The sequence below is a fragment of the Lissotriton vulgaris genome, chromosome 11 (assembly GCF_964263255.1).
Source record: "Lissotriton vulgaris chromosome 11, aLisVul1.2, whole genome shotgun sequence".
In the NCBI taxonomy this organism is placed as follows: domain Eukaryota; kingdom Metazoa; phylum Chordata; class Amphibia; order Caudata; family Salamandridae; genus Lissotriton; species Lissotriton vulgaris.
Genome location: NC_141699.1, coordinates 777,418,617 through 777,446,227, shown reverse-complemented (window position 1 = coordinate 777,446,227; position 27,611 = coordinate 777,418,617). Strand labels below are relative to the sequence as shown.

Genomic DNA, 27,611 nt, shown 5'->3' with positions numbered 1-27,611 from the left:
GAGTGGGTAAGGAACAAAAGGAAAGAGGGAGGGGGAGTTTTAGAAGTGAAGAAAAGTGAGTGTGCCAACATACTTTGACATCCACTTAGTATGGTCCGTGCTACATACAACTTTATAATAGCCAAGGAATAAATAAGAAAGCAAATATAGGTGTTAAGAACGTTTAGTCTACCCTAGATTCCCTGTCTACACAAAAGATTACAGTGTGTCTGTTATCAGCGATAGTTCTCTTAGTAACATTCTGTACTCTGTGATCTTCCCCACTAAGAAGCTGTCAAGGCAGTAGAGGTCTCCAGGGGATATTTTTCCATCTCCACCAGGCAAGGCACTATACATAACAGTCACGATCAATGGGACTCGAGTGAAAGGAAGCCTGCAGTGCACAAGAATACTGCTACAAACTTCAGAAATTAAAAATTTAAAAAAGGATGGCACCTCCACCAAGGAAGGGCAAAAAACAAAAGAAACAAAAACAAGCATTGGCATAGCCAATAGGTCTCGCCTTTGGGACCTTATGTGTTTAGCTAGAACTTTTAGTTATGTTTTGGAGCATTGTGGCTACTGTGCATTATGTTGAAAAGTTATAATAAAAAGTGTTAAGCAATTTTGTTACCTTTATACAAACGAAGACAACATGATATACAACTGAAAAACATGATTAAAAAAAGATTTTAACATAAAAAAGTCTTTTTGTACTTGCACTGCTGGAAACTTCTTCCTGCCTGTTTTGATGCTTGTTTGTTATATTTTTTTTGTTATGGGGGGCGGGACATAAATAACAGGGGAGTGGAGGTTGGTAAACAGCAATTTAATTAGAACACGTGGAGCGGACGGACACTAGGGGAGAATCAAAAGATTCCAGATTCCAAGGGCAGACTGACGTGATGCTTAGGTGGTGCGCTGATGCAAAATGGTGGTGGTGAATGATGTTTGGTGCTCAGGTGGTGACACTATATGGTGTGGATTGGAGGTACGTTGTGGATTGTGGAGTTGAAATATGTTTGGTGGGTAATAATGCTATGTGTATTGGAAATGTGTGGCGTTGAATTGTGTGGCCTGGAACTGTGGTGTTGAGTGAAATTATGCTCAGTGAAATTGTGTCATGGTGTGGTGTGCATTTATGTTGATTGGTGGCATGTGGTATAGAGTGTATGTAAGTGGAGTGTACTTATGTTGCATTCAGTAGAGTGCAATTATGTGGCGTGTAATTATGTGGCACAGAGTGGTATTATGTGGAGTGTATTTATGTTGCATTGAGTGGAGAGTAATTCTGTGGCGTATAATTATGTGGTACTGAGTGATATGTGGAGTGTGTTTATGTTGCATTGAGTAGAGTGTAATTATGTGGCGTGTAACTATGTCACACTGAGTGATATTTTGTGGAGTGTATTTATGTTGTATTGAGTAGAGTGTAAATATGTGGTGTCTGATAATGTGCCACAGTGGTATTATGATGAGGGTATTTATGTTGCATTGAATAGAGTGTAATTATGTGACGTGTAATTATGTGGTACTGAGTGGTATTATGTTGAGTCTATTTAGGTTGCATTGAGTATAGTATAAATATGTGGCATGTAATTATGTGGCACTGAGTGGTATTATATGGAGTGCATTTATGTTGCATTGAGTAGAGTGTCATTATGTGGTGTGCAATTATGTGGCACTGAGTGGTAACACGTGGAGTGTATTTAGGTTGCATTGAGTAGAGTGTAATTATGTGGCCTGTAATTATGTGGTACTGTGGGGTGTATTTGTTGCATTGTGTAGAGTGTAATTATATGGCATTTAACTATGGCACACTGAGTGGTATTATGTGTAGTGTATTTATGTTGTGTTGAGTAGAGTGTAATTATGAGGTGTGTAATTATGTGACACTAAATTGTATTATGTGGAGTGTATCAATATTACATTGAATAGAGTAATGTGAAATGTGATTATGTGGTATCATGTGGAGTGTATTTATGTTGCATTGAATACAGTGTAATTGTGACGTGTGATTATTTGGTACTAAGTGGTATCATGTGGAGTGTATTTATATTGCATTGAGTAGAGTGCAATTATGTGGCGTGTAATTATGTGGCACAGATTGGTATTATGGGGAGTGTATGTTGTATTCAGTAGAGTGCAATTACGTGGCCTGTAATTATGTGGCACTGAATGGTATCATTTGGAATGTATGTTGCATTGAGTGCATTTTAATTATGTAGCATATAATTATGTGGCGTGTAATTATGTGGCACTGAGTGGTATTATTTGGAGTGTATGTTGCATTGAGTCATCAGGTCAGAATCTTCAAAAACTAAAAATTCCTAACCAAGCAGCACAAAACAACCCATAAAAATATACGTATTTTTTTCTTTGTTCCGCTTAACTTGTAATCAGGGCTGTAGTCGTGCTGCATGCTGGCTGGCCATAAATACAGTAGTTCTGCACTCCCATACCCCATTTTTCACCTCAAGATGTGTAATACCATGTGAAAAAAAAACAGACTTGTATATTTTTACTATTTCATGCTCCAAAGAAACAGGTGAAAGTTTGCTATAAATGGCAAAGAGTAGAGAACACGTTTGATGAAGACCACGGCATCATTTGTGAGGGAACCCATAGAAGTGACAGGAGGGGAGTGGAGAAATGGAAAGCTTTAAGTATACTGAAACAGCTATACTGCCTGCTTCCTTGACCACCTGTGCTTGGATTCTTGGCACCATTGTGAACACATGTAGGAAGGCATCATGGAGGGAATCAGAGCAGTAGAGAGCCACTGAACCAAAAATTGAGACAAATGTATGAGCAGCAGAAGGGAGGGGGGTAAATGATTCATACATGTTGCAAGTACTGCTGGATGGCTCTAACAAGAACGTTAGCACACGCAGATTAGTGTGTGAGTGGGGTACATGCTGAGGACAGGATGGGACACAGGCAAAAGTTCATGAAGAGGGAACAAAGCAGCAGCAAGTTAACTTCTGCACTGTGCTCTTCTGTCCTGGTAAGGCGCTGGTGCTATTATACTTGAGAAATGAACATTTGCTGCTTCGAATGGAGACTTCATAGTTTAGGCATTGCATTGTAAGCACTCCTTTGGAATAAATATTTGCCATACTAAGGAAAAACTCCATGCGGCAAATTTGCAAGGTCTGTGCACCATCAGAATGTCACTTTTTGTGACGTTCCGGTGGCGGAGAGGGCTTAGTCATATCTACAAGGCCACGTAAAGCCTCCCTGTGTGGCTTTTCATGGCCTTGTAAAAGTATGAAGTAAGGCAAGGCAGCTCAAGTCACTGCCTTGCCCTACACTGTGGGGAAACGGCCTCTAAAACTCAGGCTGAGCCACTTGTGCTGTTTCCCTGCAAGCAGTACCATGCTTTCCTTAACCATGGATATGCCTTAACCACGCACATGTGTGGTTCAGGCAGTGCGCAGTCTGGATGCGCAGATGGGCGGGCACAGGAAGAAGAAGAATCAGGAAACTTGGACGCAGTCTGGTGATTTTTCGGTTTTGCGTAGTTATGGGGGTAGTTTTTAGGGGTGGGGTCGTTTTTAGCACTCTGGGGTCCGGGGTTGTTTTCAGGGCTAGGAGGATGTCGGGGTAATTTTAGGGCTCGGGTTGGGGTTGTTTTTAGGGCTCAGGGGGGTCGGGTTGTATTTAGGGCTCAAGCGGGGGGCAGGGGTGTGATCTTTTACCACACATGACCCTTTACTAGTCATGCCTTACCACCACATTATGTGTAAAGGGCATGTGTGGTAAAGGAATGTGTTGTTAAGACGCATTTGTTGTTTGGGCATCGTTGTAGAAGCACGCCTGGTTTAGACATGCATGCTAATGTCATACAACTTACTTGCGTGTAAGATGCATTTTATGGGTGTTGCTGTGGGTGTTCCCACTCAACACCCATGTAAGTTGACACTGCCAGAGATTTAGAACATCTCGTAAACCTAGGGGAGCGCCAAAATCTTGTGCCTCCTTAGAGCAGGCGTAGTGAGGAGAATTGTTGCGTGGTTTTACACAGTCTTGTAAATATGGCCCCTTTTCAAGCAGTACTCTGCGTCAAAGGCGCATGTCATCTCCATGACTTATGTGCTGAGGACAAAAGTTGTGACAGACAGCTTGGTACAAGGTACAGGTCCTGGCATCAGCTCTAAATCCTGCGATTCTGGGCAAATCATTTCAATCTTCCCATACCTTAAAAAAAATCTGACCTTTTTCTAATCCAATTGGTACTTGTGTAAAGCATTCCAAAGACCTTGGGCTATATTTAACTGCAAACAAAGGAAACATAATATCATGTCATAGTCCACTCTTGTGGCACTGTGCATCATGCATGACTCATGAAGTTCAAGTTTTCAGATTTCTTATGTGCAAGGGTCATGTGCACCCCCACCCACTTCAGCTATAGCGGCTACAGAGGGGCTGGAGTTCATGATGGGCCTCTTCGTCTGCAACTCGGCAAAGGCTCATAATTAACCTGAAACTGGAGCGTGGGGGAGTGAGTGTATGGATGGATGGACAGATGGATGGATGCCTGAATGGATGAATGGCTGGGTGGAAGGATGAATGGATGGATGAGTTAAAGGGTGGATGACGGATGAGTGAAAAGAAGGATGGATGGAGGGAGTAAAAGGGTGGATTTATGGATGGGGAAAAGATAGTGGATGAGTAAAATGATGGATGACAGGATGGATGGATTAACGGATGAGTGAAAGAGTGAATGGATAGATGGCTGAGTGAAAGGGTGGATGTTATAATGGATGAGTGAAAGCATGGAAGGATGAGTGAAAAGGAGAATGGATGTAAGAAACTATGGATGGATGCATGAAAGTGTGAATGGGTGGATGGATGGATGAGTGAAATGGTGAATAAATGAATGAATGATGAGAAAAAAGGATGGATGGATGAATGAAAGGGTCAATCAATGGATGAGAGGATCGATGGGTGGGTGGAAGGGTGAATGGATGAGTGAAAGGGAAGACATATGGATGGATGGATGTTTGACAGGATGGATGAGTGGAAGGATGAGTGAAAGGACGGATGTAAGGGTGGGTCAGAGTTCCAGCGGAAGTGACGGAGTGAGCTGCGGAGCCGCATTGGCCGTAGTGCAGAGGCAGGCTGAGGCGGACAGGTGGACGGATAGACTACCGCAATCCCAGGACGTGCCCGTGAACAGAGAGGTTGTGAGGCAAGCGAGCAAAGTCACGAAGCAGGCAGGCTAGGCTAGTGCTGCGGCTTCTCCATACCCTGAGTTAGGCAGGTGCAGCTTGCGTGAACGGTGAGGGCCACTTTCGTCCCGTGCCCCATGCCCTGCTGTGCCCTTACCTCTCAATTTATATCCTCCCAACTCTTGTACCTCCCCAGGGTGAGCCACCTACCTACCCCCCCTCGCCTGCTGTTAGGAAACAAGCACTGGCGATGCCAATAGGTCTCGCATTAGGAAAGTGTGAGCTATTGGTATTGTAAATGACAATAATTTTTTAATATGTGTTGGCATTGAAAATATATAAATTAATAGCATTGTTATTTACAAAGCCAATAGCTTACACTTTCCTAATGCGAGTCCTATTGGCTATGGGAATGCTTGTTGTTAGCCAGCAAGGACAGTGCTGTTATGGTGCTGAGTGGAGTATAAAATATAGGAAAGCATCACTACCCGCCCCTTGTCACAGTCTATAACACCTAAAAGGTGAGAAACCTTAGTGATATTCCTAACATGATAGCACAACCATCAACTCCCACCCCGAGCCTCACCAATTGGGTTCGTTTGAGGTGTCCACTAAATGTTTTACACATCCTGTTGTGTGAGGCTACCCTCTCCTCGTTTTGTAATAAGACCAAATCTTCTCAGACACCCTCAGCAGTGGCATAATAAGAATCTTCCTATGTACTTACTATCTTTCCCCTAAAGACAGATTAAGGGCACGCCATCTCTTCTTCTAATTTTAACTTAAATGGCGTAGGGTTGCCTATATTCCAGAATGTAGCTTTTGTATGGCAGTGTAAGGCTCCCTTCTCTGCCAATAGTAACCAGGGTTAGCAGGGGCAGATACTAGCATATGGCACTGTCAGCTGCATTGCTGGCTGTGCACACGGCTCGTAGAAGAGTTTATGATAGTAAGTGTACAGTTGTGGTAGGCGGAAGGCTGCCTTCAGACCTAGCATGCAGTGTGTTGAGATGTGGTGTAGCTCGTCTACACCGTCAGCACGACAGCTGACTTGCATAATGCTCTATACAGGCAGCACTCACCTCTATCAGAGAATAATTGATCTCCACGTCAGACTTAACAAATCCTCCGCAGCCCACTACGATGTCATCTGCGCCCAGGACAGGATGCCAATAAAAAGAACAGAAGACTGCCGTGAGGAGCGGTAGCTTCAGGCACCACATCTTCGCCTGCAGGTGCTACTACAGCTGACAGAGCAACCTCCGAACCCTGCTCTACCCTCGTGCCCCGGTGCCGGCTCCTTCCGGATACTGACACTGGCCGCTGTCATTCACCATGCAAGCCATGGACACAGAAGAAGGACGAGTGTTTTAGCCGCAGGTAGACGTAACTGTACAGTGAGTGTTAAAAGCGGCCATTTTGGAAGGTCTTTTAAAGATAGTTTAAAATCAGCAGAATAAAAGTAAGAAAATGAACAATAGGCTAAAGATATATTTTAATTTGACGTTTTCAGCGTTTTTTGGGTTTAAAAGGATATTATACAGTGAGTAAAAATAATACATAAAAAGATTACATTTTATTAGAAGGGAAAGGAAAAAGAGAGGAGAGAGAAAACGGGCAAAGGTAGCAAGAAATGGAGCAAAGAGGTAAAATGCTAGTGGAGAACATCACGAAAAAAGAAGGGACAGAGAGGAGGAAAGGTGGGAGGGAACACGGCCTGGGGGAAGCTGGCTGGGGAGGGGGAGGAGAAATGCAAGTAAGGCTGTGTGCGGGGAGAGAGAGGGGAGGTGCTGGAGCTGGGGAACAGATGGCCGTGAAAGTTTATGGCCCAAAAGCACGTGCCTGTGGCCACGTGAACTCGAAGAAAACCGCACGAAAAAACCTGTGGTTTCACGAGTATTTTGAGCACTTGAATTCTCGCCATTTCCCATTCCTTCGGAATGGAAAAGGCGAGACCTAAAAAGAGGGCACTGCACAGAAAGGACTGACAACATGTGTATATAAAACCTTTAGCATTAGGCCTCTGAAACTTACCTAGGCAGCTGAGTGGTACCGGAGAGCAGTAGGATTAGCCGGGTTTCAATTGTGTGCGGGGTGGAAGAAGGAAGGTGGTGGGGCGGAGGGGCCCCCCAGCCAACCCTTAAGCTATGACCGACCTGTGCCACTGCCGCCATCACCTACAGCACCACTGTTGCCTATTTACATCTATTCTACATCTATTCTAGCATTGAAGGGTGCAAATTGTTGGCCGCAGGCTGGGCTTGGCCTCGGGTCTACTTTCTGTCATGGATAGAGATAGACAGCAGCATGCCGGTGCGTCCTGCCTCCAGCTGCAAGAGGATCTCTCCCTCTGCTGATCTCCGTTCAACAGCTGGCTTCCCCCTGATCCTACGTGGCAGTGCACTGCTGCAAACAACTGAGGCAGGAGAGTCTGGCAGGTGAAGGAAGAACACAGAAGGTCGAGAATGTCCCGGGGGTGGGGTCAAGTAAGTCACTCAGGAGGTTATCAGGAAGGCATCAAGCCCTTCCACTGCAGCCTATTATAGTCCATCACAATCAATCAAACATAAGCACAACCTTCAAATGGCCAAGCAGTCATGCCAGCAAGGAAACTGCAACCCTGGAGAAAGGCACCACTCTTCGAGCTGATACCATATCGGTCCCGTCAGCGGAACCCCAGCAGCAAGAGCCTTACCTGGAGGTCAATCATTGCAAGTGCTGATCAGCGAATTCTTCGGTAAGGCATCGATCCAAATCCAGACTCAGGCAAGTCCACCTCCATCTGCTATTTCACAACCAGGCTCAGGGTTTTGGGTCAGCACGTGAATAGCAACTTTTTGATTCTTCCCTTATTGTACCAGGTGGCCTCCTCTGACAAGCCTACCCGGCCCCCGTGGAAGAATGTATTGTTGTTTACAAGCCCCTAATTCAGTAGTGGGTCCTTGTTAACCGCCAAATGGTCGGTATCGCTAGCGCGTCCAGGTGTGGTCTGCGCTCACCCCTCGTGTGTGAGGGGTGAGCGCAAAAAGGTGCAATTCACGTGCTGACCCAAAACCCTGAAGAAATCACTGGTAAAGTAAGATACAGTGATGAAACATGTCGGTTGACTTTTAATAGAGTGAGCTAACAGCACAGAATAAAGACAATAGCTGCCAGTTAGCCTTGCTCTTTTTAATTGTGATCTATTTGTATTTCACTAACTTGGGAAACGGACAATATCACACTGGGTTCTAACACATACAACACATAATGGTTTTTGATTTGAATGCACTATCTCTTTTTCTCCCATTTTATTTCTGGGTTGACAGTAGCTGATGATGAGAAGTGAGGAATCAGGCGAGTACCAGCCTGGTAGAATCCTCCCCCTGGTGTTGCTTCCGTGAGGCACTGTCAACCTTCCCTCCCCTTTTTTTCACGATTGGAAGAAAGTGGGCACATATAGTTGGGTGGTGGACCTCTTAGACACACACATATAGGCATTATTGCCAGGTCGAACTTGCAACAGAGTGCAGTCTATGTAGACAGAAGGTTTATATATATCCTCTGTCATAACAAAATAGAAATTTTCTTCAGCCATAGAGCTTACAAGGGGCAGGCTATTTTTGTTGAGAGTAATTTGAGTGGGGGGCGGCCTGCTTTTTATCCCCCTAAGGCTCCTGTTAGTTGAGAGTTTCAAGAATGAGCCCAGACAATGTCTCAGACACAAAGAAGGACCGCTCCCCCAGTCTAGGAGATTTGTTGGTCATAGAGACTACAACAAGAACCTTATGTCAAACCGATCAACTCCAGTCCATCTTCAAACTCAAGCAACTAGCCTGCTTGCTTTGCCAAACTTCAGCAAGTGCCAGGCTTGCCCAGAAACAGCCTATACCTCTCTCGAGTCTTCCTTAACTTTGATGGGCTGTCAACTGGGCGCCAGCACAATTGAGCTGCCTGATTACCCGATGCCAACAAAGAGGACAAGGAGGGAAAACCCCCTTGAACCGAGAAATCTATCTGACCAGTTCCTTGCCTCCCTGGAAGCCCTAATTGAGGCTTCCTTGGCTCAAACACCGGGAATCAACATGAGGACCCACAACAGTCTCCATAGCGCAAGACAAGGAACCATTTATGACACTTGGCCCTCCGAGTCCTACTCTGGTCTCACTTACCGCTCTACACATTAAACAAGATTACATCACTATAGCACTATTATGGTAATCACAGAAGATGGATCGTCAGATTGATCTAATTCAAACAATGGGTTCAACCCTAGACGACCTGGGTACCAGGCTAAGTATTATTGAAAAGACCATTAGGCTACCAGAAGCCATCAATACATGTTCTTGTTCTCCATTAATCAACAAACTTTTGTCTCTCCCAGAAATACTATGCTTGCTTCTTATCAGCATTAAGAATAACACCCACAGTGGTGGAAACCCCACTCAAAAGCAAAAAAATGGGATCTCTCCACCTCAGATATCGTGTACAATAAACAATGACACATCGTCGTCTCCCAGAGGCGCCACCGCTTCTTTCTGAGAATCAGGTCAGATATCAGGTATTAGAGGTATTAGCCCCTGGGAACTAAGGGCTGGAATCATGCTGATTAGCATCTACAGCACAACAGCTTTACCGGATCCCTGGCTCCAAACCAGCCCAGCAACGATGATCTAGCCCCAGCAAGTGTGCATCTATCCTCTACTTATCTCCCAACAAAACCAATCTCTTCCGAAAGAGAAACTCACTGGGGTACTTCAACGATACCATACCCCAGCTAATCAAGACATCAAAACACAATCTCCAAGGGGCACTTCAAACGCAGGGACTGGACTCAACAATCCTGCTGCAAATGCAAGTAATAACACAGTTGTGACACACGTCTTAACAGACAGCGTCCCGTAGGGCCGATACATGCCGTAGCCGATGTGTGATTCCATCCACATCCCTTAGGGCCAACCAACTATGAATGTCTTCCACTAGGCAGCCTCAAACTTACCAGGCGACCAACGGGCAAAGACAAACGGAGGAGAGCCTTCTTCCACTTGAGCCCACATTTTTGTCATCTCAAGGACTCTCATTCCAACCATAGAGCCTTGGAAGCCGGGGTGTCAAAGCACTGACAATCATCCAGAACTTGCTTTCAGCCGGCACTATGCCCATAAGGGCCCACATGCCATTCTCAGCAGGAACAATATCCTGCTCCTATTTAAACATGTCATGGCCCACAAGGGGATAATCTCCTCAGACCTAACATCAGTAAAGTTTGCCCAAATACCAGGCAAAGGGGCCTCAGAAGCAACCATCATTACATGGTCAAGAGAGACTTTAAGGGACATCATCCTTGGGGAAGTCAGGACTTTTTAAGATTGGGACATAGAGCACTGGACCCCCAGCTGGCAAAAATATCTGCACATACTTCTACAGGAAGACGTGGTGAGGCCTCAAATAAGTGTACTTAGAGGGACATGGGGAGCAACTCACGACTGGCTCCCTTTCCCTTTAAAGGCTGAAAACTCCAAATCTCATGCATAAATAATCAACTTCTGGTGAGATGCAATTAAAACCTCACAGACCACTTTAATAGTCAGAGTCTCCAGAGGTTCCCTCATCAAGACCAGCCAGTGTCCTGCTCCTAGCAGGAACCCTCAAAAGGACCATCAAGGCTCATCCAAGCTGGCTGGCTCCAAACTGACCATCACTTCCGGGAACGTGCCTGGGCTCAAGTCAATACTCTCATTCAAATCCACAGTGGATTTTCTGAACAAAAGTGATGTTATCTGCCTACAGGAGACCTGGGCCCTACCTCCATCAGTCCTTTATGGCTACTATGAACTTTTCCAACCGGCAACCTGGTCTAACCTTTTCGGATGTCCATCTGGGGGCCTCTCAAGTTTCATTAAACACTCTTACAAGATCATGGCTACACCTCTCCACCAAACGTTCCCAGAGGGCAAGTTGTTTTAATTACAGGGGCTTCAACCCAAACAATGGACCTCCCTCTTCTTTTAATAAATTGTTATCACAACATAACAAAAACATCAAAGCAAATGCAAGTAATAACACAGTTGTAACACAGGTCTTAACAGACAGCATCCTGTTAGGCCCATACATGCCGTAGCCGATGTGTGAGTCCATCCACATCCCCCAGGGCCAACCAACTATGAATGTCTTCCAGTAGGCAGCCTGAAACTTGCCAGGCAACCAACGGGCAAAGACAAATCGAGGAGAGCCTTCTTCCACTTGAGACCACATTTTTGTCATCTCAAGGCCTCTCAACTCCAACCATAGAGCCTTGGAAGCCGACCTGTCAAAGCACTGACAATCATTCAGAACTTGCTTTCAACCAGCACTATGCTCATAAGGGCCCACATGACATTCTCAACAGGAACAATATCCTGCACCTATTTAAACATGTCATGGCCCACAGGGGGATAATCTCCTCAGACCTAACATCAGTAAAGTTTGCCCAAATACCGGGCAAAGGGCCCTCTGAAGCAACCATCACTGCATGGTCAAGAGAGACTTTAAGGGACATCATCCTTGGGGAAGCCAGGACTTTTGAAGATTGGGACATAGAGCACTGGACCCCCAGCTGGCAAAAATATCTGCACATACTTCTACAGGAAGACTTGGTAAGCCCTCAAATAAGTGTACTGAGAGGGACATGGGGAGCAACTCACGACTGGCTCCCTTTCACTTCAAAGGCCGAAAACTCCAAATCTCATTCATAAATAATCAACGTCTGGTGAGATGCAAGTAAAACCTCACTGACCACTTTAATATTCAGAGTCTCCAGAGGTTCCCTCATCAAGACCAGCCAGCGTCCTGCTCCTAGCAGGAACCCTCAAAAGGACCATCAAGGCTCATCCAAGCTGGCTGGCTCCAAACTGACCACCACTTCCTGGAACGTGCCTGGGCTCAAGTCAATACTCTCATTCAATCCACAGTGGATTTTCTGAACAAAAGTGATGTTATCTGCCTACAGGAGACCTGGGCCCTACCTCCATCAGTCCTTTATGGCTACTATGAACTTTTCCAACCGGCAACCTGGTCTAACCTTTTCGGACGTCCATCTGGGGGCCTCTCAAGTTTCATTAAACACTCTTGCAAGATCATGGCTACACCTCTCCACCAAACGTTCCCAGAGGGCAAGTTGTTTTAATTACAGGGGCTTCAACCCAAACAATGGACCTCCCTCTTCTTTTAATAAATTGTTATCACAACATAACGAAAACATCAAAGCTATCTGCAACAGTGCTCTTGACTAAGAATTTGGAAGAGCTCCTGTTAGATTTTGCCTCTGCTGAAATCCTGATACTAGGCAACTTTAATATCAGGGACTTGGATATCAATGACAACTTAGCTCCTAAAACTAATGAAAAGGAAACTACGAATATCCTATTATCCAACTGTAAAAAACGTTACGCAAAGCAAATCCTTCAGTCTCAAGATCCCAGTGTACAGCTTCACACAACAATTAAGAACAATTAAGAAAATTTCAACTATAGATTATATCTTCCTGTCAACATCTCTGGCAAGTCATTTAGTCAAATTGGAGATTAGCTGCCGCTTAGAAAGCGATTATAACCCCCTGACTGCAATAATGGCCCTACAAGCTCCAGTAGCCACCAAAGTTACAGAAGTGAGGCACTTGCCGCAGACTGAATCCCACACATTAGTCAAAAGAATCAACTTGGACACCTCAGACGCCACCAAGGTAGGCAAATGGCTTAAAGATATAACCTTGAACTTCATTAACAACCCTCCTGCGAACTACCACGTTAGGTGGGATGATTTAATGGCCAAATTAAGAGACACCTTAATTGGACTCGGAGCCCCTGGCCGACATCCCAGGATCCCTCCACGGTTGCCCTACAATATGGATATTGTCAACGCAAGAAAAACATTAAGGAGAGCCACCCGCTCACACAAACATAATCCCACCACACTGTCTATCAAAAACCTGGTCACTCTAGATAAATTGTACAAAAAGTTAACATGGGAAGCAAAGAAACTCAATGAACAGAGGGAGCAAATAAAAATACACGGCATCCTAAAAGAGAAAAGTTTGGTCCACTTCTGGAATCATTAACAAACTACGATCCTCCAACAATTGTAGGGGAACGCGGTTTCAGAGGCAGCCTGGATACAGCATTTTAACACACAATACCTCAGTGAAACCCCAGGTCTTACTAAAGTTCTTATCAGAGAGTCAAACAACAATATGTCGATGGAAACCTGTGCTCTGACCGCCCCTGCTCAAGTATGCAGATTCTTGAAAATCATGAAAAATGACATAGCCCCCGGGCCCAACAGTCTCCCAGCTATTACATTCAAATGTGCCCTGGAAGAATAGGCCAAGCCCCTTACCCCCTCTATAATCATGTCTACATCGCAGCACGGATCCCCAACTCATAGAGAGGCTCGACCTTATGTCCAATCTTTAAAAAAGGGGACCCCACCCTTCCTTCCAACTACTGACTCATTGCCTTATTAGATCTAGAGGCCAAGGTCTATGCTCAGTGTGTCCTTATGTCTTTGGAAGAATGAGTCACTGGAAAATAACATCTTACACTATTTCCAAACTGGGTTTTGTGCAGCTGCCTCCACAATTGACAACATCACTGCCCTAGCCACCCTGAGCCATTGAGCAACCCAAGTAGTCGCCTTCCTCTTTACTGCTGCTTTATAGACTACAGCGCTGCCTTTGATAAAGTGGTCCACAATACACTTTGGCGGAAATTAGGTGCTTATGGGATTCCTAGGGACCTGCTTGGAACTTTAATTTCTCTGCATAAGAATACATGGGTGCGAGTGAGAACTGGCCCTTCAACCATTTCTACAAAAATGTCCACCACAGCCTGAAGCAAGGATGTGTTCCTGCCCACCACCTGTTCAACCTCTACACACCCATCCTTGGGAGATCCTTGGAGCACAGAAGCCTGCTTCCTCCACAAATGGGCCACTCTAAACTGCACATCCTACAATATGCTGATGACATCGTCATAAAGGACCATGCAAATCGGAATCCAACGTGCCCTGAGAAAGGCTCAACGAATATAACCAAGCCAAGTCTTATAAAATGAACAGGATAAGATCATGGTCCTGAACTTTGGGCGCTGCCAAAAAAAAGTAATTTTTAGCCTCGTGCATTAGGCCCGCCAAGATCAAAATCACACCCAAGTACAACTTCCTGGGTGTATGGTTCAGTGAAGCCTCTAGACCATTACCTCATCTAGCCACCCTGAAAATGAGAGCTGGACCTATAACACACAGCCCGACAAGTCTTAATCAGACTTTGCGCAGTGCCTCAGCCGTCCCTATATTAAAGGTCATAAAAGCCACCCTTCTTCCCATCCTAAACAACGGACATCAGGCCTTCCCAGGGGCGAGTGCGGCCAGCCTAGACATCGCCCAATATATGACCCATAAAAAAGCTCAACTCCCCAAATATATACGTAGATCAAGATTACGATTAGAGCTGGGTCTTCTGAGACAATCTCTTACATGCAAGGCTAATACCCTGAAATTCTATATAAGGGTATTAAAAGCCTGATAACACCCTTAAAGCCTGCCTAAAAGAAACCTTTGAGAGTCCCAGGAATCCATGGAACCGAGAAATACAAAGGCTATAAGATCTTTACAAATTGATAAAACAGCGCTAAAACTGGACACCATCTCTTTGCAGCCTGGAAAAGAGTTATAAACAAGCAGGTGAGACAAATCTCGCATCAGCTGGACTTTTGTTCTCTGAAAAAATGTCAACTATTTTGTCTGTTCTGAACAATTCTTATCTCCCAGGGATTCCTCATCCATACCTCTCAGGTAGCTTAAACCCATCAGCCCGTAGGAATATTATGTTTATGCGCCTCCTAGGTCTACAAACCATTGACCTTGACCTTGACCAATGGGCCCCTCGTGGAGAGGAGGTGACCTGCAGACTATGCAACTATAAGACTGTATCATGACCCCACCTCTTGCGCTGCTGTCCTTCTCTTGATGCCCCCAGAAGGATTGGCTTCTAAAGCCAATCTATCTAAAAAGGGGCATCCACAAATGCCTGGAAGCGTCAGCACTTTGTTTTTCTCAAAGAGACACTCAAACACTAGCAAGGTGTGGCAAATATGTGAGAAACCTGGAAGATCTACTGTAATAATCCGAAGAATATCTGCTGGAGTAACTTACATTTTAGTACAACAGGACTGGGCGCACGCTGCTCCACCTCTCAGCTGGATTGCCCCTGTGCATACTGGGTCATGCAGTCCGTTAGTCTTCGCAAATCGAAAAGAAAGGGTTTGTAAGTGTTTCACCAGGTTTGGTGCAAGTAGTTACTTGTAGTCTCCAGACATCTCTAGACACGAGCATCGACTCGTGTTTCTGGATCAATATCCTTCATCAGTAGAGATAAGTAATGAGGCCGCTGAGTAGGCTGCCCAACAACAGTCGCTGGCTTCGATGCCTCATTTAACCTAGAGTCTATGATTTTATTCTTAGAAGAGATATTGCTCAAGGATGCCTTTTATGAGTAACAATTTTATCGTAATGTGATGTCTAGTACGACTTTTGTACTTAACCACATCCATGCTCAGGACGGCTCCCGGCCGTCATGAGTCACAGTAGGTGCGTGCTCATGACCGCCAGGAGCCGTCCGAATGTTGCTGCTCCGCCCACGTGCGGTTAATTCCCACCTGTGCGGGAGAATTAATCAGTGGGCAGAGCTCGGACTGCTCCCGCCCGTTATGAGCACGCTCCTACTGTGACTCATGACAGCCGAGAGCCGTCCTGGATACCCGAGCGCCAAGCCATGCCCAGCCTCACCCCCCCCCTCGCACCGCGGCGGAATATGCCACGCGGCACAGGGGTTAAGGTTGTATCGTTGGTGTTATTAATGCAAGGGCTTTAAGTAACTTTGCAAAGCAATTAATACATTTAAAATGTGAGTGAAAGAATAGATAGGTGAGTGAAATAGAGGATGGAGAGATGGAAGAAAGGATGATGGTGGAAGGGATGGGTGAATGAGTGGACAGATGTGTAAATGGGTAGGTGGATGAATGAGTAAGTGAAAGAATAGCTGGATGGGTGAAAGGGTAAATGGATGGGTGAATGGATGGGTAAACGATGGATGGATGATTGAAAGGGTCGATGGCTGGCTGGACAAGTGAAAGGGTGGATGGAGGGATAAAAACATGAATTGCTGGGTTTGGAGATGGATGAATAGGTTTAGATATGGATGGGCACAAGGATGGGCACAAGGACTGGTGTAAGATTAAATGATGGACGACAGAATGAAAGGATGACCGAATGTAAAGGTGAGATGGTGATATCAGTGGGTGGATAGAAGGATGAATGGATAAACGATTGAATGGAAGAGCTAAGACAGATGTTCTGGGAAGGGTTTCAATGACTTTACTTACTTGGTGCCATAGAGCTTTGGTTCACATTGGAGGGCTATTTTTCTGGCTTTTCCCTTGCCTCTGTGTGACATTTCTGAATTTGCTGTGTGTTTATGCGTGGCATCTCTATGTCATACATATGACATTTTGAGTGACACCCAAGTGCTACCTGAATGTTACACTATTAATTGTAAAGCTGAACATGTTTTTAGTGTAAGTTTCTAGAGTAAGCCACATAATGCCATTAGGTGTCCTTAAGGTATCCTGTCCTACACAAAAACAATCATCCCCGCAGCGCAGGCACCCTTGCGTTATTTTGCTGAGGGTGCCTGTGCTGGCACATGGCAGCCAATTGTGCACCAGCCCAGGAGAAAGAACAGGGATGGAGCGTATTCTTGTTAATACAATGCATCCCTGTGCTATGAAAAAGGCGACTCAGCTAAATGGCTTGCAGCACTGTGCACCTTCATTTTCTTGCAGATGAGGCCCATTGTTTCTCTGTCCAGATGATACAAAGGGCTAATCTCTCATCTCAAAGCACCTACAGGAATAAACAGCACTTGTATACTGTGGCAACAAACACACACACTAGCGTGAATACACTCTCACCAAAGCTGCCCACTGTCTTACCCTCACAACTGGATTCTAAATGTCTCCAAAGTAAGTGAATCATTAAACTTTCTTATCCGCCACAGTAAAAGGGATTTATATGAAAACTAATTTTTACTAACACAGGACTTCCACCAGAGGAGGCTTCAAGTTGCTCCTTTACACCACATGAAAGTGGTTAATCCTGCTGTTATTTCTATGCATTCTGGTACTTGCCTTTTCATTTATACATTATACTTGCAGGAGTATAAGATCCAAATGAAAGGACTCGGCCACTTCAGCGATGCCAAAGAAGATTAAAAGTCCTGTGATTTCACTTCCCGTGATGTCACTCAATGGCATGTCACTTCTAATGATGTCACATGCAAATGAGAGAATCCTCATATTTTCCCTTTCGCCCAGTGCCCCAAAAGTCGTGCCTGTCTTGGTGTGTCTTTTTCAAACATGTTGGAGCACCTCAGAGAAAAACAAAATGGCAGACATTTTAGCAATTTTAAAAAAGTACAATTATATGCTATTACCGGAAGTACTTATTGTACTTTTCGTGCATTCTTGAAATACTAACCTTTGTGAAAGTTGGATGCCATTCCAAGAACTTCCTTAGTTTCAGTTTGAAATGCCTCCTGAATCGAGCGGGTGGGGTGGTGCTCATGAGAACACCTGTGGCATTCCTCACACAGTAGGGTGTGGTCTTTGCAGCAGTACAGGGTGATTTCATTTTCAGGGTGCAGATAACATTTGATACGAGTTTCAGTGACATAACTGGTGTCACTCAGCGTATGTGAGAGGAACGCTTTGTTACCATGAATTTCCTTCAGGCACTTTTCACAGAAATTCAAACTGCAGGTGATGCACCTTTTAATGCTGCTGCGAGGGAATTTGCCATCACAGAGCTGGCAGAACATTTTGGTTTCTTCTGCCACCATTTCCGTACCGCTGGGCGACAACATGGTGGCACTCATCTTTCTCTTCTGCTCTTTTACAATGATTTGCAAGAGGTAATTTTCTGGGAACTTGATATCACGCGCGTTTTCAAAATGAAACTCAAACTTGCAAATTGGGCATTTTATACAGAAGTGCCCCCTTTTGTCTTTTTTCATCTCGGTCTTCATTTTGTGAAGGCAGGTCTCACATACAGAGTCATTGCAAGGGAGTAAAGAAGGATTCGAATACAATTTATTGCACCCATAACAGATGAGTTCTGGGTATAAGGGTCCGAAATATGTTTCCAGGTCTTTGTACTGAAGAGCTGGTTCTGCTGACTCGGGTACCGGTTCTGGCTCTGGTTCTGTTGGCATTGGCGTTGGCGGTGGAGTTGGTGGTGGTGGTTGTGGTGTTGGTGGTGGTGGTGGCGGAGGCGGCGGAGGCGGTGGAGGTGTTTCTTCTGATGACTGTGATGGCGATGGCGAAATCCTTCTGTAACAACACAAATTATTTTTATGGGTAAATCCAACAAGCAAGATTACATGCCGTTCTCTTTCACTCATAACCATACTTCAATGGAACTGCTATCATCATATACATTTTTTTCGCTGAAAAAAAATGTTAAAGTGGAGTTCTACATAAAGTAAGATGGTACAATTTAAAATAATAATAGTAAAAAAAACACTGAATAAAAGTTAAAGTGGAGTTATATGGGAATCTTGTAATAACAAAAAGGACAATTTCAAACAAAAATAAATGGAATTCTTCAGTTATCCGTACCTGACATAAGTAGAACTTGCACCGCCATAATTTCATTCTTGATGTATTATGTGAGGTCATAAGCGGTCCATCATGGTGGTGCGAGCTCTACTTATGTCATTTATCTATAAATGGTGAATACCTGTGTTTTTTTGTTTTAAAATTGTAATTTTATTTTTTATAATTACAAGAACAACGTATAACTCCACTTTTACCCTTCGTGTTTTTGTGATTTTTATGTTTTTTTATTGTAAGTTGAAATCTTATTGGCATGCTTACGTATAACCCCACGTGAACTTCTGTTTTTTCAGTGATTTCTAGGTTTCATTTAATGTAAGTTAAAATCTTACAACCGTACCTAGGTATAACTCCACTTTTAACTTAGTTTTTTCTACGTTTTTATCATGTAAAGTAAGATCTTATTAAAATATGTCTGTGCCTAATACCCTGCTTGCAGTCGGGCCCAGTGCTCAACACCCCATGGGAGGCCAATTACCCCTGAGCACGGCCTTCTGAGACCATCCAGCCCACATTATGTTCAAAATAATGTGTGGGGGGGCTCAAGCACCCCCCACACAGCCACTGGGACCACCACCTCCACGGGACTACTGACAAATGGAAGGGGGGGCAGCATGGCCTCCCTCCTAGAGCTGTAAATGGCCCTGGGGACCGCCACCCGTCAGGGCCGGCTCCAGCAATGTCTCGGGGTGCCCACCCCTGGGACATTGCAGTTTGCTATGGGATGACTACCCATAGCAAACAGTATGCTCACTTTGAACAAGTGAGAGCACTTTGCTCTTGCTTGTTCAAAGTGAGTATGCTTTGCTTTTGGTCCCTGGGGGTAAAAAACAATGCCGGTTCCCGCAGGAGGTGGGTGCCGGATGGGACTGCGAGGGCCTTTAGGTTCTCCCCACAGTCCCCAACCAGCTTGCCATGCCCCAAGGGATGGGTTCCCGAGGGTAAAAAATGGTTGGTGGATGAATTCCACTTTACTCCAGAGGGACCTTGGGGGCCAAGAAGCCAGTCTGTTAGCTTCTGTAAGTACTACACGGCGGAATTCCTGAGAGCTAGTTGGAGGCCCAGCCACTTTTCTCCATCACTTCGCAAACGTGAATGCTAGTTAAAAAACCTTTAACGTCCCTGTAACATTTGTTTTTTTCAGTGAATTTCATAGTTAGAAATTAGCATTTCAAAAACCTTAGAAATTCACAAAAAAATATGTTTCAGGGACATTATAGTTAGGAATTAGCATTTAAAAAACCCTGGAAATTCACAGAAAAAAACACAGCTTACAGGATCGTTATAATTAGGCTGACATTTCACTTGTACAAAACCTGTGAAATTCAGCCATTATAGTTAAAAGTCACCCCCCCGCAATGCACTGCTGATGATGTCATATGTTATATCACTGATGACATCTCAAATGACATCACTGATGACATCATCCACATAATCTCTGATGCACCTACTCACACCCTAATATAACCTTTCATACACCTACTCCGAATTTCATCATTTTCGAAACCATAGACATACCAATATCAGTTATTACATACCCACTCACTGATTTATAGGTCTGCACACACACATCCACTCACTCACCCATACAGCCACTCATACACCCAGTCACTCACCAATACATCCACTGATATATACACTACTACCCTCACAAGCTACCACTCACCCATAGAGCAACTCACACACCTAGTCACTCACCCAAAGAGTCAATCACACTGCCACTTACTCACCTATACAGTTATACACACACCACTTCACTTATTCCTACAGATACTAACACATATTTACTCTCTTATACAATCACTGACAGGCACACACTCATCCATACAGCCACTCTCACAATCACTCACTAACACATACAGTCACTTATATACTCCAACACTCACATATACTGCTTTCCACGTATGCAGTTACTCATCCATATATTACTGAGACATCCATTTAATCACCAACACAGCCATACACACACTCACTCATCCATACAGCCCCTCATAGATACACTCATGAACCCATACACCCAGTGAATCACCCACTCACACATCCATGCACGGAGTCACTCCCCCCTCACCCACCCACGCAGACACTCAGGCACCCGTACAAGTATTCACAAAACCAATCAATAACCCATGTATACACATGTAGCTACTCACCAACCCATGGAGCTACTTACACACCAAGTGACAGATTGATACAGATATTCACACAGATTAGTCACTCACCCATACATTCACAGAGGCACCCACTGAATCATCCATACAGACACTCATATACTCACTCATTCTTCAGTACACCTTGGCGTATATATATATATACCAACTCATTACCAATATTTTCTATTGTTAGGCATTGACGTGACACTTGTCGAAATTACCCTATCAATGTCGCTAAGGGTCAAATAAACTGTGTGCAATGCAAATAATCTTCGTTATTTATAGTGCTGTATTTATATACTTACAATTGTAAGAACTGCACTGAGTCACTTTATATATACAATTTTCTGTAAATAGGTATTTTAGGGGCCATTCGAATGCTCAAACGACATAACTTTTGAATATGTGCTTTTTGGTTATAGTCTGTTTTCTATATTCTTCATATGTTGTTTGTTGCTGGTCAACTTATTTTTAAAGTTTGTTGGGCTTTTAATTCACTTTAAAACTGCAAGGTTTGCTGGGACTCGTCATGTGACCAAGCTCCTTCGTGAAGCGAAACGCGTCATGGATAGACACTTGTCTTGTAATGCAAAATAAATTAATTTCACTGCTTCCACTACAACCCGTCAGGAATTTGCTGCATATATAATAGTATATATAATATACTATTCAGACTACCTCGTTAATATCCTGAATTTAGGCAGATATATTTCTTTATGAAATTGACAGTAGAGATTATTGTTACCTGAATTTATTCGGTATATGAATTGCTTGATGGGTCAGTATTTTCACCTGTTGCCCTTCCGTTGCGAACCAGAGAACTACAGACATTTTGAGTAGTATGTTTTCTATATCTATGATCACATGGTGTTCACTATTGCATTTAAAAGAAATGGCACACACCAGCTAGACTATCTGTGAGCAAGGGCATCCGCCCGAAACGCGTCAGACCGTTGTGCTGTGGTGAAAAAAAAACATCCTTTGCCTGAAATTTTGGGACTCGCCGTGGTTTCTGTTCGCCAGAGCTGGAGGTGCAGGGCCAGTATTTCTGAATATATATATATATATACGGGGTCGCCAGTAGGTAGTTATAGTTAGGATTGGCTACCACAGGAAATCTGCAACATTCTATTGGGAATAACTCTGGCGCCGGTTGTGGAATTTGTGTTTAATTTTCCTAAATTTTGGCCAGCTCCGCTGCGCTCCTTCCCTGAAAGTTTCGGGGGGATTCGAGAAGTGGGGGCTGAGAAAAAAGGGGGACCCCAAAACGTGTTTTCTCTATATTAATTTCCATAGGACGGTCTGACAAGTCTACAGCCCGACCGCTGAAAGGAATTACGCAAAACTTGGCAAAATTGTAGGGACTGGTACGCAGATGTGCCTTTGCTATGTTTGGTGAAAATTGCTCCAGGATTGCGCGAGCGGAAAGCTGATTGGCTGTCGGGTGTCTGTCAACATTCTAAACAGTCCGGAGAGTCCGCCATCTTGTGTCTCGGTAGAATCGAGACACAAGAGGTGAAAAAGAAAGGGGGAAATAATTAAAAGGGGGCAGAGTAGACACCCCCTAGGTTTTCTGAGGGGGTCCTAGAAGGACCCTGAAGGGCAAAAAAACATTATTTTTTTGTTGAAATTTTCGCGGGGTAAGCGCTGGGTGCGTTCCCAGGTACGCTCTCCGGTTCACGCACCCTGAGCACACCATGGGGAAAAACAGTGTGAAAAAAAAGAGAAAAAAAATTAAGTAGAGTGTTTAGAGGAAAGTGATGCATTGCTGGAGTGTGTCAAAAAAATGATGCAACTCCAGCAATGTATCCTTTCAAATGGGGCTAGTCCCATGTGAAAGGGCCTGCGTCAGTTTTATGCCTGCTGTGAGGCAGGCGCAGGAAAAGTGACGCAGTGAAATCTCATAGATTTCACTGCGTCACTTCTACGACCCTTTCTTGCGTCAATACTCCCCCTTTGCATACATTACACCAGGCGCAGGTATAACGTGGCGCAGGGGTTTACAAAGTGACGCATCTACCTATATGCGTCACTTTGTAAATATGACTCAATAAGGTGCATTTTTTACACCACTGGTGCGTCACAAAAAGTGACGCACCAGTGGCGTAAAAGTGATGGATGGCCTCATAAATGAGGCCTTCAGTCTTCTACTCATGCGTCATATTTAATGTATGACGCATTATCTCGCAAGGAGTTACAGATACGTCAGTATTTCTGACGTATCTGTAAGCGCAAAAGTGATGCATTGCTGGAGTGTGTCACAAAATTGATGCAACTCCAGCAATGCATCCTTTCACATGGGGCCAGCCCCATGTGATAGGGCCTGCGTCAGTCTTACGCCTGCTGTGAGGCAGGCCCAAGATTTTGACGCAACAGTGTCCTAAAAGTGCCGCAGTGAAATCTCATAGATTTCACTGCGTCACTTCTACGACCCTTTCTTGTGTCAATACGCCCCCTTTGCATACATTACACCTGGCGCAGGTATAATGTGGTGCAGGGGTTTACAAAGTGACGCATCTACCTAGATGCGTCACTTTGTAAATATGACTCAACAAGGTGCATTTTTTTACAACACTGGTATGTCACAAAAAGTGACGCACCCGCGGCGTAAAAGTGACGCATGGCCTCATAAATGTGGCCTTCAGTCTTCTACTTTAACTTTTTTTTCACTTTCTCTGTTTCTTCACTGCCTTACTCACCTTGTCTCACACTCAATTGACACATTCCCAATGTTCACTCTCCTTCTCCTCACTCACGTTCCCCACACTCACCTTCTTTCAGTCCCCCTTCTTCACTTCCCTTTCCCTCTCGTCCCTTTCTTTGCTTTCTCACTCATTTTCCTCTCTTCTCTCACTGCACTCCACTTCAGTTACTCTTTTTCATTTTTTTAAGAATACAGCTCTTTGATGAGAATTGGAGGTAGTTCTGAAAAGAACTTTTTTTTCTTCTTTTTTCCTTTTTTTTCAACAGAAACAAAAACAGGGAATTGGAAACTGCTCAACAGGAGCAAAAAAAAATAATCAAAATTAGGACTGGGGTTGGCAGCGGTGGTTGTCTATTGCTCGAACCATGAGCATTAGACTTTGTACCCCATAACAAAGTAGCTGATCACATTTTTTGCATTTAATTACGGCTTCATTAAAAGCAGGCTGAATGTTGGGGATCAGCTCTTCTGGTCGCCCCCTCACCGATGTTGTTGGTCCTCCGTTTGAAGTAGAGGCACCATCCCTGGGAGCCTCTTGTGCCAGAGATCGGACACTCTCCTGGGCAAAGTTCTGGGGGTGCCTCCTCTCGACGTGGCGAATCATAGTGGAGTTCCCAAATTAATATTTTCTGGTGGGGTCACCCCGTGAGAGGACGGTATGACAAATCCGGCACTCCACCTTTGGAGCATTTACTTTTTATTGATCATGTGGAATGGAAAAAAACTTCCATATGAAGTGTTCTTTTACCCGGGGTGGAGGAACCTCTTCATCAATAAATGTCTCTCTGTCATCATCACTGCTGGATGTTCTGGCAGCCATGGTAATCCAAGAAAGATCCAAGAGCAAAAAACAGGTCTTTCAGTCACAAAAGTGAAAGAAGAAGTGAAGGAAATGGGTGGGGATTTCATTCTTTGTAAAAACAAACTGTTAGCAACCAATGAAAAGAGTTATTTTAAGGTCACAAGACTTGACGCGCTTAGGCTGCGTGCACTGGAGCGCTTCCGGGGGCGCTTACGCGGCGCGAACGTAGACGCTTATGCGGCGCGAACGTAGGCGCTTCCGGGGGCGCTTACGCGGCGTGCCTGAGTGACGTTTTGATAGCTTTACAGAAATGTAAATTTATTTTCATTTCGTAAATTAAAAATATTGCTTTTATAAGTATGGTACTAAATGTCTTGCATTATTATTTACTTTTCATACATACTTTTTTTAACGAATGCATAAATAGCTCTCCCGGTGCACTCTCGGGAGAGCTTACCGGTGCGCGCACCCTGAGCGCCCCAGGAAAAAATTATTAAAAAAAAAACATTGGAAAAATATTACTTCAAAAATAAATTATTAATAATTAATACTTACACAAAACAGCAAATAAAAAAAAATAAAAATCGTAGGTTACAAACTCGATATAGAAAGGAATTAGCTTTTAAAAAAACCTTTGAAATTCAGTGAAAAAAACAGAGGTTTCACAATCGTTCTAGTTTGGAATTAGCATTAAAAAACGATTGAAATTCACTAAAAAAGAACATAGGTTTCACATTTGTTATAGTTAGGAATTAGCATTTAAAAAACCTTTGAAATTCACTGAAAAAACCATAGGTTTAACACCAGTTATAGTTAGCTGGACATTTTACTCATACAAAACCATTGAAATTCCCACGTTATAGTTAGTTGGACTCACTATAACTCGCGCGCCTGCAATCCACTGCTGATGATGTCACATATTACATCATTCATGACATGGTCAGTGACATCACTGATGACATCACTGAAGACATCTCAAATGACATCACATCCCACTTCCTAAACACCCCAACAAAGCCCCCTACCCCACTGAACCACCCAAGCATGCCACTGGTCACTAAAATACTCAGGGAGTCAATAAGAGTTCCCGCACCACCTATCAGAATCCCTGCTTCACAGGTCGCAGTCTATAGCCGATCAGGAACACCAGGGGGAAAGTCTTTATCAGACTCTCATTGGTCTCATCATGCTCTTTTCTCCCACAGGCGGGGGGGGGGGGCGCTCAGAGGGCCTGTGCATCCTCCCTCTCATCAAGTGCGTTCTCTTCTTCTACAATCAGGTGTTTAGCCAGTTCCATGAGTTCCACCCATAATCGAGCCACTTCCAATGTCTTCTCGCTCCCACTACGCCTAGCCAGACATAATCTATAGTTCCCCTCACTTTCTGCCTATTTCACCAGCTCCCTACGCCAGAGCGCTAGAATAGGTCCCTGCCTCACCTTCCAGTGGGAAGTAAATTCTCTCTTAGCCAGGACCAACCTATCGCAAAGTACCATCCCTAAAAGACAAGCTTAGCCATTTTTCAATGGAAAAATCAGTAAAATGGCTCATGGAAAAACAAAACGAAGAAGAACTACATATCCATTTATGATCAAATGGGACAAAACCAGTGAAAATGCACTTTAATGAACAAGGGTACTATACCCGCAATAAGAATGGCGTTTGAAGTCAACAAAGGTAACTAATATCTACTTAGATCAATAAAGTTTCTGCATAATGAAAGGGAGGATAAAAAAGCACAAGCTTTGAAGAAGTAAAGACATCACCATGATGGCGTGGTCACTTGATTTTCAGAACACATTGGAAACGTTCATTTGAGTGTACAAAGAATTATGTAAAATATGCAAAAAGAAACACTGGTGTCACATGAGAGTGAAGTAACATCATGAACTGATGATTTATTAACGTACAAGGCTTACTGGAGGTAGCTGGGGACTTAATTTACAACATGCCAGGGGGCGCGTTTGCACAGTGTTGCAGAGAGGGGGGGCCTGATGTGACAAGTGTGCAAACATGCCCTGTGGAGCATTTTAAGTTGGGGGATTAAGTCCCCTTGAATCCTGAGGGTCCCTGGGTGCCAACTAGCCCACCATGTATGTCCACTAAGTGCCACAGAGTTGTGTTGCAAAGAGGTGTAAAAAGGGGCGTGGCCTTGGTCCACCTCTCTGCAACACAGTTCTGTGGCGCTTACTGAAGGTACCTGGTGGGCTAGTTGGCCCCCAGGGTACCTCAGGATTGAAGGGGAATTATTTCCCCAACTTACAACGAGCCAGGGGGAGCGTTTGCAGAGTTCTGCAGGGAAGGGGCAGGGCCTCCGGCGCGATGCAGATTTTTTTCGTTTTTTTTTAGAAGAGGGGCTTTGTGTCCCCCTTCTTTTCCAATTTTTTGTCCCCTGGGGACCCCGTCCCCAGAGCCTGACCCCTATTTTTTTTTTAAATAAAAAAATACATGGGAAGGGGGCCACATGGGCCACCTCCTGAGGCCAATTTGAGCCCCAGGGACCCCATCCCCCGAGGCATGGCCACATATTTATTTCTTTTTTGTACAAGAAATATAAGGAGGGGGGCTGCGTGGCCCCCCTCCTGAGGCCTCTATCAGCTCTGTGGACCCCATCCCCCGGTGCTGTGCCTCTTTTTTTAAAAAAAAATTATTGAGGGAGGGGGGCCACGTGTCCCTCAGGATTCAAGGGGACTTAATCCCCCAATTTAAAACGCTCCACAGGGCGGGTTTGCACACTTGTCACATCAGGCCCCGCCCCTCCCTGCACCACTGTGCAAATGCACCCTGTGGCGGGTTTTAAGTTGGAGGATGATTAATTCCACTTCAATCCTGAGGGTCCCTGAGGATTAACTAGCCCACCAGGTACCTCCAGTAAGCACCACAGAGCTGCGTTGCAGAGAGGTGGTCCAAGGCCATGCCCCTTTTTACACCTCTCTGCAACGCAGCTCTGTGTCGCTTAGTGGAGGTACCTGGTGGGTTAATGGCTCCCAGGGACCCTTAAGATTCAAGGGGACTTAATCCCCCAACTTACAACACGCCAGAGGGCACATTTGCACAGTGGTGCATGGAGGGGGTGGGGCCTGATATTACAAGTGTGCAAACACACCCCCTGGTGTGT

At 44.5% G+C, this 27,611-nt stretch overlaps 1 protein-coding gene across 1 annotated transcript in view; it reads right to left on the bottom strand.

Moving 5' to 3' along the window:
• The window catches only part of LOC147683489 (uncharacterized), a 183,291-nt gene extending 164,856 nt beyond the window's left edge, over positions 1 to 18,435 (bottom strand). Inside the window, exon 1 of the mRNA XM_086942538.1 lies at positions 17,703 to 18,435. Within this exon, the coding sequence (XP_086798664.1) occupies positions 17,703 to 18,435 (733 nt within the window). The remainder of the gene's footprint in view (positions 1 to 17,702) is intronic.
• Positions 18,436 to 27,611: the final 9,176 nt, after the last annotated feature.